We start from the raw sequence: 17,232 nt of genomic DNA on the forward strand, positions 1-17,232 counted from the left end.
GGTATTTGGTATCTGATGATGTGATATCATGCATTGGTAATGAGAACTGGATACTTGACAGATTATGAGCTCACGTTTGAAGTGTAGTAGAATCAAAACTATCAAGATGTTGGCAACTGGCAAGTCATAAAGTATTTGAATGTTCAATCTTCACGTTAAGATTTCATATTCAAAAATATGAATTTTATTTCTTCATTCAAAATTTGCTGAGCAAATTTGGAAACTTCACTTAGTTTTGTCCACTGACTAATTAATTTACCCTGGCTTTCCAAAGCTTGTGGTGGCTTACAACAGTAGACAAAAAAAAATGAGACAAATCCAATTTACAGAGCAAACAATTCTTTATATATTAGTATTGTACATCACAATGGTTGTGATCCTAAAGGCACTTTCCTGGGATTAAGCCCCATTGAATAACATGGAACTTACTTCTGAGCAGATCTATTTTGAATTGCTCCCTGTATCATAGAGTACATAACTCTTCCTTACCCCTTTAGTTATGCATGATTTTGTTTGTAGGCTGCCATGTGGTTGCCTTTGTTGTTCATTATGTGTGCAATCCATGCTTTTTTTGTTTTTAAAAAGGTGCCATTACTCATATATATGGTGCACTGATTTCCATCAATTCCCACTTCAGTCTGCAGGAGATCCATAGGGTTGCCAACTCTGGGTTGGGAAATTCCTGGAAGCAGCCATTTTCTCCAGGCGAACTTATCCCTGTTGGGTATTCATATTAGAAACAGTTATTTCTGGTTGGAAGCAGAGTAACACAGTCAGAAGAATTTCCCCCAACGTGCACTGATTAATCTTTGGGCAATTAAATTGTAGAAAAGATAGAAGTTACATTTATTGAGGTAGATTCCAGTCACAGTTGTTGTTTTTTCTTGTAGAAGAAATAATCCTAGTCTAAAGCAATACCATGTCCAATTACTTCAGCATTGTGGCTGCTTGGGTGTAAGAGGGAAATTCCCCTTTGCAGGGGGGAGATGCAACTCTACCTTGGAGAACAAGAGGCAAGAAAGAATCTCTCTCAATGGAGACAGAAAGGGAAGAGGAGTTGGGCAGGGTTCCCACTTTAGCCCTTCCTTGCACAGGCGATTTTCGCATGCAGCTGAAGTTGGTTCCCAGTTCCTAGATCTGCGAATGAGAAACTGGGAACTGGTCTGCGAATAAGGATCTAGGAACTGCAAATGAGGAACTCATTCGCAGTTCCTGGATCCTTATTCGCAGACAAAGCCCAGTTATATTATAGAAAGGTGTCAGGGGCTATAAACTTTGACCAAGTGGTGCAGAACCCTTCATCTGAACCTGGTTTGATCCAGAGTCCAGAAATTCACATGTCAGTGGGGAAATGGTTTATTACCAGCACAGCACATCTAGATGCCAGAAATCAGACAAGGGTGAATTTCATTCTTTTATTTTTCTTCGGACTCTTAGAAGAATAAAAAAAACCAGGATTTTTCTTACATGTACAGTTGCTTAAAACAAGACATTATTATTTATTTCTATTACACCCTGCCTTTCTCAACAATGGTGACCCAAAGCACTGTACGTCATTCTCCTCCCCTCCATTTTGTCTTCACAACAACCCTGTGAGGCAAGATACTCTGAGAGTGTATGGTTGCCAACTCTGGGTTAGGAAATTCCTGGAGGATTGGGGGTTGGAGCTGATGAAGCCAAGTTAGGGGGAGAGGAGGGAAATCAGCAAAGCAGCCATTTGTTCCAGGGGGAACGATTTTTGTTGTGTGGAGATCAGTGGTACTTGTGGGAGGCCTCCAGCCCCTCCCTGAAGGTTGGAAAGCCTGCAAGAGTGTATATCTGGCCCCAAGTCACCCCTCAAGCTTCCATGGCTCAGTGAGGATTTGAACCCGGATGTCCCAGATCCTACAACAAGACATAGACTGGAAGTGATTGAAAGACTGGTTCTGGAGCGAGGAGCTCTTATTGGGCAGTCTCACACAAGCCTGTTTTGGGAAGAGAAGTGTAACCAGAGTTACCTCTGGCAAGTCACACACTCTCAACCTAACCTACTTCACAGGGTTGATCTGCTCCAAAGTAGGCTTCCCCCAGGAGAAATGCCCAGGCAGGAAGAGAGAAGATTGCACCCCCAAACAATCTTTGGATCTCCCTGAATCACTCAGCCTTACAGAGACTGTCCCCTACAAGGAGATGTGTGCTGGGCCCCAATACAAACACTGCTTTCCCAACACTGGCTTCTGGGAGGCAGCCCAAACAGGAGGCCTTAGCTCCAGAACCAGTGTTTGGATGGGCACCAGTACCTGTCTGGTTGTAGGGGACAGTCTAGTGAGTGCAGGGCTGTGTAATGTGGGGCCATGCAAGATTTTTGGGTGGGTGCAGAGGGCTTGTATCTCTTATCCTACTTTGAAGCTGTTAGCAAGATTGTTTGTAGGTGCAGAGGGCTTGTATTTCTTACCCTACTTTGAAGCTGTTAACTCAAGAACTGGGCTTTGTAGGAGGACCCAGTATATGTCAAAGTTTACAGCCCCTGACACCTTTCTAAAATATAACTGCGAATAAGGATCCAGGAACTGCGAATGAGGACCTGGGAACTGGGAACCAACTTCAGCTTCGTGATTTTCGCCACTTTTGGTCCCATACCTCTTCAGGTTTTCTTCCAAATTCCAGACACTTAACTCCCCCTTCAGATTTCAATGCAGCATTTTCAAGATTTTTCTTCTCATTTTCTACCTGCATTATTCCCCAATGTTTTTCTTGATGCAGTTTTGAGTTGGCTTTTTCCATCATGCAGAATTTTCCAGCCCCCGCCCCCGTCTTCTGTTCTGTCCTCCCCACCCATCTGCAGACCACTTCTTGCTGATTGGTCCCTACAGCTTCTCCTTCCTCTCATCCCCCTCCTTTCTCAAGATGCTTCTTATTTGTGTGTGAAGAAAACTTTGACGTTGTAACATCATAACGTTGTTACCTCATTGTGTTTTGTTTGGGGCCTCTAAATACAAAAAATGTACAAAATACATTTTACATTTTTGGAGTACTACTATGTATCCTCTTGTCTTAATGGATCCTAGCTTGTCTTAGTCTAGCCCTGGAAAGGAGGCAGATTAATTGAACTCATAAAGTGACCAATCACTACTTGGTTTTTGTGGCCCTTTGTACATGCCCAGGGTGGTGTGGATCACCACCTTGGGGGCAGGTGGTGGTTTTCCACAGGCTGGTTTGGCTAGCAATCCTGGAGGTGTTTCATCATCTTCTGGGCATGGAGCAGGGGTCACTGGGGCAGTCGGGGGGTATTTGTGAATTTCCTGCATTGTGCAGGGGGTTGGACTAGATGATCCTAGAGGTCCCTTCTAACCTTATGATTCTATGTTCCTGCAAGATGTTCACAAAGAACTGTGCTGCGCTGTGGAATCCTTCGCTTCTGTATTGCTCCTGATAACTCTTTTATTCTCCATTTCAGTTTTTATGACCTCTGTTTATCATTTGGGAAGTTGCCATATGCTCATTCCCTTTTTGCGTATCTGTTGGTTGATGAATTTTGGCCAAGTTACATATTTTTCAGAGATTTCTTGCACACAAGGAGCAATTTGAAGAAACTGCCTAGGAAAATGGGGATGCCTCAGTTCTCAGAGTTAATATTATTTTTTCCTCTCTTACAGGTCAGCACCATGCTCAGATTAATCAAGTCACCGAAGTTTCCCCACCAGAGGTCAAAGCAAAGGTTGAGCTCTCTCTGCCACCCGACATCAATACCTTTCCCTTCTCTACCTTCATGAGATCTCATTTCCAGGTAAAAAGTTGCTGGGATAAAGTGTAAAGTTCCCAAGGAGTGCCTGCCCTGTGACCCTATTTGTCTCAAATAGCTGGAAGTCCATGGTTTGGAGGGGGTCTTCACCTCCTTTCCAACCCCTCCCTCAAATTCTAGTTCCTTCTTCCTCCCAGCCCACTCCCCATCCAGCACCTTATCCCATCCCTTACCATGGCAATCAGGAGGTTGCAATCGCATCAGCAGGGGTAAACAAGGGCCCTTTTCCTCCCTTCTCCCCCAACATGCCAGCAGCTGTACTAGCCCTGAGAGGGATCCACTATGCATTGTCTAGACATTAATAATGCTGATTATAAACTTTACATTTTTGTTCTGTGTGTGCCTTGCAGGAAGCAAGTTTCCCTGCCCTTGGGCAGCCTCTGCTACAGCCTTTGACCCGACTGGATGCTGAGCACAAGCAAAAGGCTCTGCAGTTTAACAAACTAGTACGTAAATAATGAATAAGTGTATAGGTCAAGTTGATTGGGGATGGATCTTTTTTCAGAGTACTGAAGGGTAGTTTAAAAGCAACATTGCTTCTTATAGTTTGTATCTTTTTGAGGCCTTTCAGAAACCTACAAAACCTCTTTAACCAGAGGGGACATTGCAACAAAAGAAATGTGTGCATACCTCATGGGATGCTGTCCAACCACTTTAGTTTTGTTTGGGAGGAGGTGGTAGTGGAAGTTCATTCTTCTTCCTCGGTTACATGGGTGAGGGTGTGAGGCTTGCTGCCTGCTGGGCAGCCTCCCCGGACTCCCTGGCCTTAATACTGCTTCTGCCACATCTCACAGCAATCTCCCTGTGCTCTCTCCCTTGCCACTGCTACTTCACTTCCCCCGTAGTGGCATATGGGTGGGGGTTGTGCATGAGTCTGGATTTGCCTTGCTGGGGGTGAAAGCCTTGCTGCTGTCTGGGCTCGGGGCCGGGTAGGTATGAGGCCTGCCTATGCAAACAAACAAAAGGATGAACAAACAAGGAACCAATAAACAGAATTAGAAAGGGGCACCTCCAGGCTCTGAGTTCCTGTCCGGGGGCATGGGGAGGCTCTGCCTTCCCCCACCAGGGGTGCAGAGGGGGCTCCTGCTTGGCAGGTGCCCCCTTTCCATCATCCACTTTGTTGGCAAGTGGGGCCTGCTGCATTCTCAGGCAGAATGTTGGCGATTGGTTGCTTTGGCTGTTTAACAATTATGCAAAATAAATCATGTGTACAACGAGGTAAGCATTTTCACAGGATCTCTCTTCCAATCAGAACTCTTTTTCCAATGTGAGGGGAAGTTGTGCAGACAATTAACGTCAGAGAGAAATCTGACTCCATTGTAGAGGTGCGTAGTGAAACAAGCAACAACAAGCCAAATAAACGAGCTTGCTCTTCTGAAAGGATCAGGAGCAAGGCGAGGGTACGAAAAGGGCCCAAGTTCATGCCCATAATGAAGAAACACGATTTGACTCATGGGCCGTTTCCACACAGCTTACCTTTTTTCGGAAAACAGCGTCTCCTAGCGCGAAATCACGCGAGAAGACGCTGTTACCGCATGAAAGCGCTCGAGAAGACGCTGTCTTCCGCGATAACAGTGTCTTCTCACGTGATTTTGCGCATGAAGATGCTGATTTCCGAAAGAAGGTAAACCGTGTGGAAACGGCCATGATGTCTGAACAGTTTATGGTTGTTTCAGGGTTTATATACAGACGTTTTGTGCTGGTAACGACTTGACCACATTCTTCGCAAAGCATTGCCAGTTGGTTCTTGAGGAAAGTTCTACAAACAGCAATCCGTTTTTCCCCCTTCAGTTGTCATCCTTATTTATAGGGTTTGAGGGCTGGGACTGTGCATTAGATAAATCATTTTACAGGAGTAGCATGAATGATTAGAGAAACAGGGAGGAGACTGAGGGAGAAAGTTCAGGACTCCAGCAATTGACATCATGACTCATATTGCATGTTTGTATAACAACCACCCACAGGTCATTATTTAAGCATACCTGAAAGGGACTGAGCTCCTTTTTCACCTGTTGTTTATTTTAAAATTCTTCTTTTAAATGGTACATTTTTAATAGGATCCTGACTACCAGAGTGCAAGAAATGCTCCTTTTTGTGCTTAAATGTGCCGTGTTCTCCCTTTTCAGGTATTTCTTTAAAAGAAACAATTGGGGCAATCTCTCATCTTCCAATGATAGTCCCAGATATAATATAAGCAGTCCAAAAAAGATGTGACCAAGTTCTCATCTGTCTATAAAAGCCAAACTGTGCATGCCTTGGGGGCCTGTAGGGAGGAAATAGGGAATTTTACTCTTGGTTTTGCTAATCAAAAAAACAGGCTTGCTGTGCAATCTGCCTTTTACAGACAGATGAGCTATGATCTGTTTCAGCCCTTTAATTCCTGTCCTCAGCCATCTTCACAGGGAAGAGAGAGCCTAGTTTTCCTGCATGGAGAGAGATAATGGTTTCCAGAAAACTGTAAGAAGTTTGTCTGTTTCATACCAAAGGAAAAAGACATTTCCTGGAGGAGCTAGGAATGGGATCCGAGTGAGCTGATAATTATGTCTTACTTTCCAAATCAGGCCTACTTTGTACATTATGCTGGTGGCAAAGTTTTTGTAGAGATCCCAAAACACATGGGTTCCACTTGAATTCAGCAGGAACCATTTTTGGCCTCTTTGAGCTACATCAGGAACATCTTTTCCTTCCCATGGTCAAACTCAACCAGAACTGTATGGATGCAACTTCCCACAAATAGCTAAATCTACCTTAGCAGTATACCTTGGCCTTCTCCTTCCATTTTTGTTTGCTTTGCTCAGACACTTGGATACATGAAGTTGCCTTATAGAGCCAAGCTACAAGTGATGCCTGACACAGGTTGGATACTTGTCAGCTTCCCTCAAGTTTTGATGGGAAATGTAGGCATCCTGGTCTTGCAGCTTGGCTCTTCGACTGCTGTCCAATGGACTTTTCAACTGTCACTTGTCCAACATTCCGCCAAGCTGCCTACATTTCCCATCAAAACTTGAGGGAAGCTGACAAGTGTCCAACCTGTGTTAGGCGTCACTTGTAGTTTGGCTCATAGTGAGTCAGATCTTTGGTCTATCAAGATCAGTATTCTCTGATTTGGCAGCAGTTCTCCAAGGTCTCAGAGCGGAACTACAAGTGACAAAAGGCACAGATTGGACACTTGTCAGCTTCCCTCAAGTTTTGATGGGAAATGTAGGCATCCTGGTCTTGCAGCTTGGCTCCCCAACTGCTGTCCAATGGACTTTTCAATGGTCACCTGTCCAACATTTCTCCAAGCTGCCTATATTTCCCATTAAAACTTGAGGGAAGCTGACAAGTGTCCAACCTGTGCTTTTTGTCACTTGTGGTTCTGCTCTCAGGCAGAGGACCTTCTCATCACCTACTACCTGATCATTCTAACTGGACATGCCAGGGATTGAGCCTAGGATCTTCTGCATGCCAAGCAGGTGCTCTGCCATGGAGCCACAGCCACATCCACTATGGTGGGTGGGCTATGGAAACATACAAGGCAGTCCCCACTACCCCTTATAACCCACTTTCCAATTACTGCAGGCAGATGAGGTGAAATTATAGCTACTATCAAATACCCATCTGAAGAAGGGAGCTCTGACTCTCGAAAGCTTATTCCCTGAAAATCTTGTTGGTCTCTAAGGTGCCACTGGACTCACATCCTGCTAACAAACACCCACTAACGCAATTTCTCCAGAATGTTTTAGCCCATCCTAGCATGTAACTAGTTGCCCATATCCCTGACCCCCCCCCCTATTTTCTAGCCATTTACATTTAAAACATTTGCCATTTATTTTAACTTGATTTTGATTGTATTATAATGAATTTTGTTTGCCAAATAACTGTTTCCTTCAGGCGGTGTGAGTAACATTGTGTGAGAGATTGTATGAGGAGGAAGGGAAAGGGAAGGATTTGTGATCCAATTATCTTTTCTGTGTTTGTTTTACAAGGTTTGTTTTTCTTTTCCAAACGTAGCCACTGGAGCTACTTTTTCAAGGAGGAGAGAAGTGTGGGAAGAGGGGAGTGCTCTTTAGCAATTTGCTGCTGAAAAACATCTCTGCCCCCTGCTTTTCCCTTACTGCAGGAAAACCTATGGGTACCTGCATTTCCCCCCTGAGCCTTAGTACAAGCAGCTCAGGGGAGACTTTTTTCAGCATTTCTAAGAAGAAAAACAGTCTGTTTTTTTAAAAAATAACAAAACAAAATAAACTTTTATTTTGTCAGGAAGCGTATTGGTTTCATAAAAGTAGTTCTCGGTTCTTAAAGTTACTTCATTTTTCACAGACGTGCTTAAATTTACTCAGGCTGCACACAGTCTGTTATGATGGGTATGACAGAAAACATAATGTACAGTTTGACTCTTAAGTGCCTTTGTTTTTGGAGCTGGTCTTGCAATGCTAAGAAGCAGTTGACTTAAGCAAATACAGAGGAAGAAACATTTTTCATTCTTCATTTCAGTCTTCTATTAAGAAAAAATAAGCTCTTATCTGGGATGGGGGGATGGGGAAGTCCATTTAATTTTCCAGTTCAGGTCCACTCATGTTTGCGGCTGGCACTACGCATTTTATTGCATAGTCAATGGATTTCTTACAGATCCTGAGATTCATAAATGAGAAGGACCTACCAAGCTGGCAGGTGGAACTCCTGGGTAACTATATAGCGCGTCAAGGGTTGGCCAGCCCCTCCCTGCGCAATGAGCTGTTCAGCCAGGTGGCCAGTCAGGTGTGGAAGAACCCGGACCTGGAGCAATGCCAACGAGGCTGGGTGTTGATGGCTGCCCTCCTGAGCACATTTGCGCCTTCGCCATCTCTGGAGAAGCCCTTGCTAAAGTAAGAAGAGTGATTTTGTTTTTGTTTTCTAAACAAACTGAGACAATGGAGTAGTTTGCTGAAAGGATGCTACATTATGGGTTTCCAGGTTTGTATCAGACTGTGGCCTGGAGGGATATAATGCCATGTGCCAGCGCAAACTCCTGACAGTAATGAAACAGATGGAAGATGATTCCGAGATGTCCCGTGCTTTCCCTCCCACTCAGCTGGAATGGACCACCAATCAGAGGAAAGGCAAGATGGTGCTGGATGTTTACACTTATGAAGGTAACTGTTGGTGCAGCCTTTCCATCCTTCAGAAAGGGGATGCGAGAACAAAACTTTGAAAACTGAAATGCAAAGAAGTGAGGTGGTTGTTATTGTGGGGTGGGGGTGAAGGTGCAGGTAAACTGTTCTCTTGTGCTTCTATTTGGCCCAAGTGGGAATGATGCTAGCACCTCACAAACATTTCCTCTTTGTAAAAGGAATTCTGGGCCATAGCACATCACACTGCTCTTGCAGTAGTCGAGGGACTGTAGCCTAAGGCAAACATAGGGCAGGCATAGCCTTGTGATCTACTGAGCACTTTTTAGAAAAAACTGGGGAACAGAGCGCTCAGTTTAGACATCTAGCAGGCCTGGCGGCACACGCAGCAACAATCACACAGGTGGTTTGTTAGATGTTTCCCTTCATTGAGAGAAAGCAGTGTGGATGGTACTGGAGGTGGCATTGCTCTTTAGGTGAAACCAGGCCAGTGATTTTTTCATTCTGTCTGTCTCACAGAGTTCCTCTTGGGTGCTTCAACCCTGGCTCTTTTCATGTGAAATGGCATAACTCATTAAAGAGGTTACATGTCTTCGTGTAGTTGTCTGGACAGAAATCTAATTCTATTTCTCTTCCTGACCAATCCTTCCCCTTCAGAATCAAAGCTTTTTCCCTTTACTTTAATACATGAAAATGTAATAGTAGATTTATTTTTATTAGGCTGATTTTAGTTGTGCAAATCTGGCATGTTAAAGGGGAGAAGGAAAAAAGGGGGACACAATAATAAATATGAAAAGATTTCTTCTGGGACAGTGATGAATAAAAATGCGCAGTACACATAGAGTTCCTGTCTAAGCTTTGTTAGCTCCCGCCAAGTTTTGGCCTTTTTGTATGGATGGAGATAGGGTCAGAAATTTCACCTAGTGCAAAATTAGTTCAACAAAAAAATTGCATTTGGACTCCCTTCTAAAAGCTGCTGTGTTACTATCCCCAATTATCATCTCATCTTAAGGGATTTAGTGGAATGAGTTGTGGGGAAGGACTCAAGAGACTGGGGGCCAAGCTGGAAGTGATGAGTTACACTTGAATGACAAGTGAACAGACTCGCATGTATTCCTCCCTGTTCACTTGCGCTCCACTTGCACTCTACTCGATCACAATCGATTGAGTGGAGTGCAAGTGAACAGGGAGGAATACATGTGAGTCTGTTCACTTGCCATTCAAGTGTCATTCGTCACTTGTAGCTTGGCCCTAAGTTTGGTGGAAGGGGCTGAGCTTCCTTTACAGAGTGTGGCTTTGTTCTCTTATCTGAATCACATGAAGTTCCATCTGCACAGCATTTGCTCAAGGTACAATTAATAGTTTGTGATGATCCATAGGGGCACTAGTGGGAAGTGGTCTTTGCTTTTGGGCAGGGGGTTGGACCAAAGACCTGGATTTCTTCCATCTGTGTGACAGGATGTATTAAAACAAATAACAAAAACTACTGGGAATCCATAGGTTCCACCCCAAAATTTATAGGAATCCACTGCATTTCTGAATGACAATCGGAAACCATTAAAATAACGGAGCTAGGTCACTTACAATATGATCTTTAGGAATTGTCTCCAAATGGCAGGGCATAATACTTACCCCTGTCTGGTTCACATATGGACCACTTTGAACCAGTTACAATGATAGATATTCATAGGATCCTGGCATTTGTGAAGGCCACTAATTGTGCACTGGACCCTTGTCCATCTTGGATGTTAAAATCAAGAAAGGACCACATGAATAAGCCCGTGCGGTCTATCATAAACAAGTCACTCACTCAGGGCACCTTCCCTCGCCCACTAATTAAAAGATCATCCCTAGACAAAAATGACTTGGCCAATTATTCCCTAGTCTCTAATCTGCCCCCCTTTCTGGGCAAAGTTATTGAGAGAGCAGTAGCCATTTTCAGCCCCTTTTTGACATTTTGGGCCCAATTTTGGGTCCAAAACAGCCAGGATAAGTGACGTCAGGAGGTGTGGCATATGCAAATCAGTTATGCTAATGACACACTTCTGGTGATGGCAAGGGGCATGGCATATGCTAAAGAGTTATGCTAATGAGTTCCTCCACCTCTTTTTCTATGAAATGACCCCTGGTGGAATCTTATCCCCTGTGTTATTCTACCTCTGTGTAATCCTTACTTTAGCAGAAATCATTCTTTGCTATGGAAATGGATGCTATCAAAATCCAGATGACACCCGACTCTACTGGTAGTTCTGTGTTTAATGTGTCAGTCTTAGACAGAAATGCTCTGTTTCAGCATTTCTTCAACTCTGTATTGGATTTCTGCTGGTTCTAAATCTTTGCAAATTTGCATTTATATTCTCCATTACATTGTTTATTGAAATGTCTTTGAAATAGACCAGGAATCCCCAACTTTTTTGAGTCCACGGGCATATTTGGAGCTCTGACACAGTGTGGTGGGCCCAGAAACAACATGGCTGCCACAAAATGGCTGCAACAGGTGGCAGAACCAGCTGCAAAATGGCTGCAACAGGTTACCTTCAGTCACGTGGTGAAGATCTTTGTGCTGTGGAAGCAGTTTCTGCCAAGCAGTGTTTTTAAAAATCTGCACAGCCAATAAAATCTCCAATAGTCAATCAGAAGCCATGCTTGGCAAAAGCCCCACCAGCCCATACCCGCTTTCTAAAAACACTTGGTGGGCACCAGTGCTGCACGTTCCCTTGCATCTTTACATAATGTATTGGAGAGTTGGTTTTTTCCGTGCACTGCTCGAATATTGCAGTCACGCTATTTATGCATTATTTACACTGCCCAGTTAAATGCTGATACTTGATAGTGCCTTTTGCTAAGAAGTACCAGTGGAGGTTGCAGTGAGGAGTGGACGACTCCTGCACCTAATAAAAGGGAGGACTTGCGGGACACATTTCTGATGTATAATATTCCCATAAGCATATGAAAAGCCTTGGTCAGCTTCACTTAGCATATCTACATATTATTCATGTATTCATATTATTGCATAGTAATCGAATATATTGTGTCACAATAAACATACTGTGTAGAATCAAATATATAAGCATCTGATTCCAGCTTCATGCATACCTACATATATGTATACATATACATATATCTATCTCTAATATAAAGAGGGTCTTTAATAGGCCTTCCTTGAAATTCCTTTAGAAGCCTGATCTGGATTCTGGCAATTGTCAACTGATAACAGGAAGCCTGAAGGGGCAAATTGTAACAACATTTACACCAAGGCCAGAAATAGATTAGGGCAAGACCTGTCAAAGCAAAACATCCTCAGTAATTCACAATGAAATTATGGCCATGAGAGAAACTCCCCCTATGGTACACAGACAGGTTTATAGCAGGTAATCACATCCCATGTCCTTGAGATGCTAACATCCCCCAAAGAACGGATATCGAAAGGTGCCAGTGAAGACGGGAATGTTCCTTTATACAATAAACAATTACCAATGTGTGAATGGACAGCCCAAAGTTTGATTGACCAATAAAATTATGCCAGATCATCAATACGTTTAAACCTTTTAGCCAATTATGTATCTTTTATTGTAATTTTTGCGAATGAATCCGAAGGTATAAAACTTCATGTACTTGCTTTAGAGCTCTGGAGAAGAGCTGGTTTCTGGGTACCTTTTAGCCTTAACTTGAACCTTTTCCCTTGTTTATATAAACAAATATATTTATCTCCATCACTAGACTTCACTTCTGTGTATTCATTTAATTTTAATTGAGTCGTTTAACACCAGGAAAGCTGTCAGCAGGCACAATGGTGCCCACGGGCACTATGTTGAGGACCCCTGAAATAGACTACTGATTTATACTAGGTAATCTGCCTTCAGTCTCAGAGTCTCTGTATATGAGACATCTTACACGAAAATGCTTAAATGTAGAGAGACGCAATGCTAGCTGGGAAGAGTAGTTTAAAAAGATTTCAGAGCTGGCAAAGATCACTCCTCAGAGGGTTTGTTAATTTCCTCGTCGCCTCCTGAAGGCTCTGTCAGGCAAAGAGGAAATTAACAGACCCTCGGAAGAACGATCTTTGCGGGCTCTGTAGAGAGGTGAAATTTTAAACTACTCTTCCCAACTAACATTGTGTCTCTCTACACTTGAGCATTCTCGTGTAAGATGTCTCATGTAGAGAGACTCTCAGTGAGAAAGGCAGGCTATAAATAAAATAAAAAGAAAATAATTCCAGATGGATCATACATACATACAACATTTATGCAGAGTTTATGCATGTGGGAAAAAATCTTTGCTGGCATAGACATTTTACATGCAACATTCAGCACCTTCATTGCTACAGAACTTAAACATTACAATAATATAATTACAACAGTTTGTCTTTCTATTCATATTCTCTCATTTATCCAATTATGGGTCTTCATACAGGATTCACATTTTGTCATTTTAACCAAGTGTTTTAAGGAGCATTAATTTTACTAATCAATCCAGTTATCATTTTGGAAACACGAATCTGTGTTATTTGGGGACAAACATGTCACGTGCACTGCTTCAATGTTGATATTTTTACTTCTTCAGGGTTTTCACACACATACACATATAACTCTTCTTAAAATTTTCAGATCCCTCTGCCCCCATGTTTGCAAAACAATCTAAGTTCTGAGTGGCCCCATTTGTATGGATGTTTGAGCCACGTGATGGCACTACCCATGAGAATTAGATATGCAGTGTGTGTTGCAATGTTCATCCCATCCTTCTTACCATTTCCTGCACGTTCCTGAAGTAACTAAGTTTGCAGTTCTATGCATACAAAGGGATACAATACAATGGGAGTGAATCCCATTGAACTCTGTGGGTTTTGCTTCTCAGTAAAATGCATAGGATTGGACTGTAAGCCCCTGCCTTGAAAGTTACTGTTCATCTGGTTAACAACTGAAATCTGTTTAACAGTCTGTATTTCCTTTTCTTGGATCAGAGGAGAGGCTTTCAGCCGAGGTGGAATCTTGGACGACGGGAGAGCAATACGCAGGCTGGATTTTGAGTTCAAGGTACATCCAGAAGCAGAAGGAGGAATAGTGAATTATCTGTTAGAGTATTGATCTTTGATACCAGAATGGCACTGACTGGAATCTCTCTGTTCCAGCAGGAGGATGAAAATCTTACCACATCCAAGTCCAAGCATGCTTTTCTATGGTCCCAATTTAGGCACACTGTAGACAATAACAACTGCATCAGAAGTATGGGCAGGGCTATTTTGTGAATATTTATGCAGTGAACAGCTCCAAGACATGACATTTCATTCTCTTTATCAGCTTTGATTGTGTGACTGTTTAGCTCCCTTAGTTAATGAAAAACTCCTCATTGCATTGGAGAAACCCATTGGTTTGTCTTGTTTTAGGAAGAGTACATCAAAACATGGAAAGGGAAACTTGGGAGAGGATGTTGTCATGAGCCTTGTGTTGGTTCTCTTCTAGAGTTTCTAGTTCCTGACTGGGATGTAGTCTTTCGTTTCTTCTAAGGGTTTATCCAGATAATCAGTCAGAGATTGCTTCTGCACAGAACTGTTGCTCCGTGTCCCTCCCCACAATTGCTTTAAATTTGGCTTCTGCTTGACAAGAACATGTTTCTGCCAACCTTTTAGGTTTTTCCTGGCTGGATTGCATTTTTTCCAAGCCTGCTTTGGTAGAAATTTCCTAAACAATGTTTCAAAAGTGGGCTTGGGAAAGTACAAAAGGGAAGGTGTTGATTTCCACTCTTCATACATCTGGTATTATTTTCCTTCTCTCCCACCCCCCCACTCCCAGGGCAGCAGGCTTTTTGCTTTAAAATGGTAGTACATGTTTTAACGTTACATCAACTACTGATAATGTTTTTAAAATGGTAATGATGTTGAAGGGCAGAATGATGGGCAGGAGGGGAAAGCCCAAAGTCTCCATGCAGAAGCACCATTGCTACCCTGAGTGTCTGTGTTTGCAGCACCAATCAGAGCAGAACGGAGAATTGTCCCTCTGCAGAAGTAACCCACATGCTCTCTTGTTTATTCCAGCAAGTCCCAAGTCAAAGGCAATAGCAAAATGTATGAAAGGTCATAAATGTTCCCTTGGTTTGCCCTTCTGGTTGGGTGTCAATGCTGCAATGCTATTCAATCCAGAGCAGAAGTTTAGATATCTGAGAGCCAAGCTACAAGTGACACTTGACACAGGTTGGACACTTGTCAGCTTCCCTCAAGTTCTGATGGGAAATGTAGGCATCCTGGTCTTGCAGCTGTAATGGAGAGCCAAGCTGTAAAACCAGGACGCCTACATTTCCCATCAAAACTTGAGGGAAGCTGACAAGTGTCCAACCTGTGTAAGGTGTCACTTGTAGCTTGGCTCTGATACTTCATCAGGGTGGTAGCCCATATTTGGGAAATGAGTAGGTATAAATGCTTCTGATCCAAAGTTTTTGGGATCTGGTTTATTAATTTATTTGCTGTTCTGCAGAGTTTTTCTAATGACTTAACTGTTTCTGAGCGATTACTAAGAGTCTCTTTACACAAATCTTACAAAGGGATGCTCAAGTGACTTACTTCCTGTGTGGTCTTATATTCAGGTATACTTTGTCTCCCTAGTAGGGCATGGGTATCCACAATGGACGATCAAGTCTAAGATCTTTCACTTCATCCTGCTGCTCGTCTAAGATGTCTTGTGTAGAGAGACTCTCACACAAGTGGACTAGGGAGATAAATCCTGGAAGAAGTTGGGGTGGTTTGGAGCATTTTACACACATGCACATGGCATGTGTGTATGTGTAGGGTGCAGGTATATGAGCTTGTGCATGAATCACCAAAGAAAATTAAATGATAGAGAAGCCGGATGGATAAGAGTTCTGTTTTTTCCTCTCTGCCTCACATGCTGTTATGTGGCATCCTCTGTTTCCTCTTCTCACTCTGCTGATCTCAGGGGCCTGGATAAGCTCCCTCGTGGCTGGTCTGTGTCCATGTTTACAGGCAAGATGTGGCGAGATTTACCAGGCTGTGACTTCGTGTTGGATCTCATTGGCGAAATGGAGGAAAGCACCTGGTCCCCCGGATCCTCCCCTAACTATCCCATAACACCAGAGAGGGATGAAAGCTATTCTCAGCAGAATTCTCCGGATATGTAAGCAATTCCCTCATTGCTGCTTATTCCGTATAACCTGTCTCAGATTCCCAGCAATCTCTGCTTTTGTGATCCCACTATCCTTCTCCTTTGACAGGATGCTCTTAAACATCCCTCCTGCACCAGGCATTCGGGCACCATCATTGCCTCCAAATTTTGACAAAGAATGTGTCGCCTATTCAGGTGAGCCACAATCTGTGGGCGAAGAAGGCCCTAGATTTAAGTATAACCGAGCAAAACTGGGGGGTATCAGTCATGGGCCCTGGCTTCTGTCCCTTCAGACAATATATTCAAGCCACACAACACACTACAATTTGTAACATGTTGAGTTTGGGTTCTCCCCACAGCCACACAGCAGCTGCAGAGAATGGCATTTTAAATGTCTGTGTGGGCCCAATTCGGCTCAGGACTTCAACATGGAGAGAGGCTCCTGCCAGATACTGAGACTGTTTCAGCTCCAGAAAATAGGGGGGGGGGCAACCCCTGCTGCAGTCACAAGCCAAATTGGACCCACCATGCCGACTTTTAAACACTGTTCCCTGCAGCTGTTGTGGGGAAACTGAGTCAGCGACTCATTAAAAATTGTACCGTGTAGTTTAGTCCTTTATGTCTCCAGCCAGATGGGGACTTTGGGGTGGGAAATTTACAAATAAAAAGATGGGGAAGTGAAATTGGATAGGGACGATGGGGATGCTTAAGAATGGTGCTGGAGAGCAGGGGAGGAGTTTCATCTGGTAATGAGAATCTGATTTTCCCACAGAATCAGGCATCAGAGATAGTCGAAGGTCCTCCAGAGGGACAGACTATGATGTAGATGGTCTTTTCATGCCAGTTCTGCAACAGGGATCCAAGGCTCATTTATCAGTAAGTATAACCTTTTGCCACTTGTGAGTGGCTGTTGTCCTGCTCTGTGCCTAATGACAAGTGATAGCAGCCACGGATCTATCCCATGACTGCCAACTCAATTTGAGAAGCATTTGTAGTTCTTTTTCACACACCTGCCCCTTTTCAGGTGCTGAAACAGCAATGGGGGGCTCTTTTCGCACCTGGAAAGACACAGGGAGGAAGAGCTCCTGGGACACATGAAAAGGCATAGGGGAAGAACACTGCACATGCTCCATATCGGGGCTCACAGCAATTTTAAAAGAACTACAGATGCTTCTAAAATGGCATTGGCTGCCATAGCATGCACCCGTGGCCATTGTCACCTGTCCATTTGTCTTACCTTTGCTAGAAT

The 17,232-nt window shown here is 43.4% G+C and overlaps 1 protein-coding gene across 2 annotated transcripts in view; it reads left to right on the plus strand.

Moving 5' to 3' along the window:
• The window catches only part of MYO15B (myosin XVB), a 71,978-nt gene that overhangs the window by 7,833 nt on the left and 46,913 nt on the right, over positions 1 to 17,232 (plus strand). For both annotated transcript variants that reach the window (XR_008596875.1, XM_054977474.1), the window contains exons 4-11: positions 3,636 to 3,766; positions 4,132 to 4,227; positions 8,393 to 8,628; positions 8,717 to 8,895; positions 13,832 to 13,904; positions 15,798 to 15,995; positions 16,093 to 16,178; positions 16,756 to 16,859. Coding sequence is in view for 1 of the 2 variants with exons in the window: in XM_054977474.1 (XP_054833449.1) it covers positions 3,636 to 3,766; positions 4,132 to 4,227; positions 8,393 to 8,628; positions 8,717 to 8,895; positions 13,832 to 13,904; positions 15,798 to 15,995; positions 16,093 to 16,178; positions 16,756 to 16,859 (1,103 nt within the window). In the remaining variant the exon portion in view is untranslated. The remainder of the gene's footprint in view (positions 1 to 3,635; positions 3,767 to 4,131; positions 4,228 to 8,392; positions 8,629 to 8,716; positions 8,896 to 13,831; positions 13,905 to 15,797; positions 15,996 to 16,092; positions 16,179 to 16,755; positions 16,860 to 17,232) is intronic.

This window comes from Eublepharis macularius, chromosome 4 (assembly GCF_028583425.1).
Source record: "Eublepharis macularius isolate TG4126 chromosome 4, MPM_Emac_v1.0, whole genome shotgun sequence".
Lineage (NCBI taxonomy): Eukaryota > Metazoa > Chordata > Lepidosauria > Squamata > Eublepharidae > Eublepharis > Eublepharis macularius.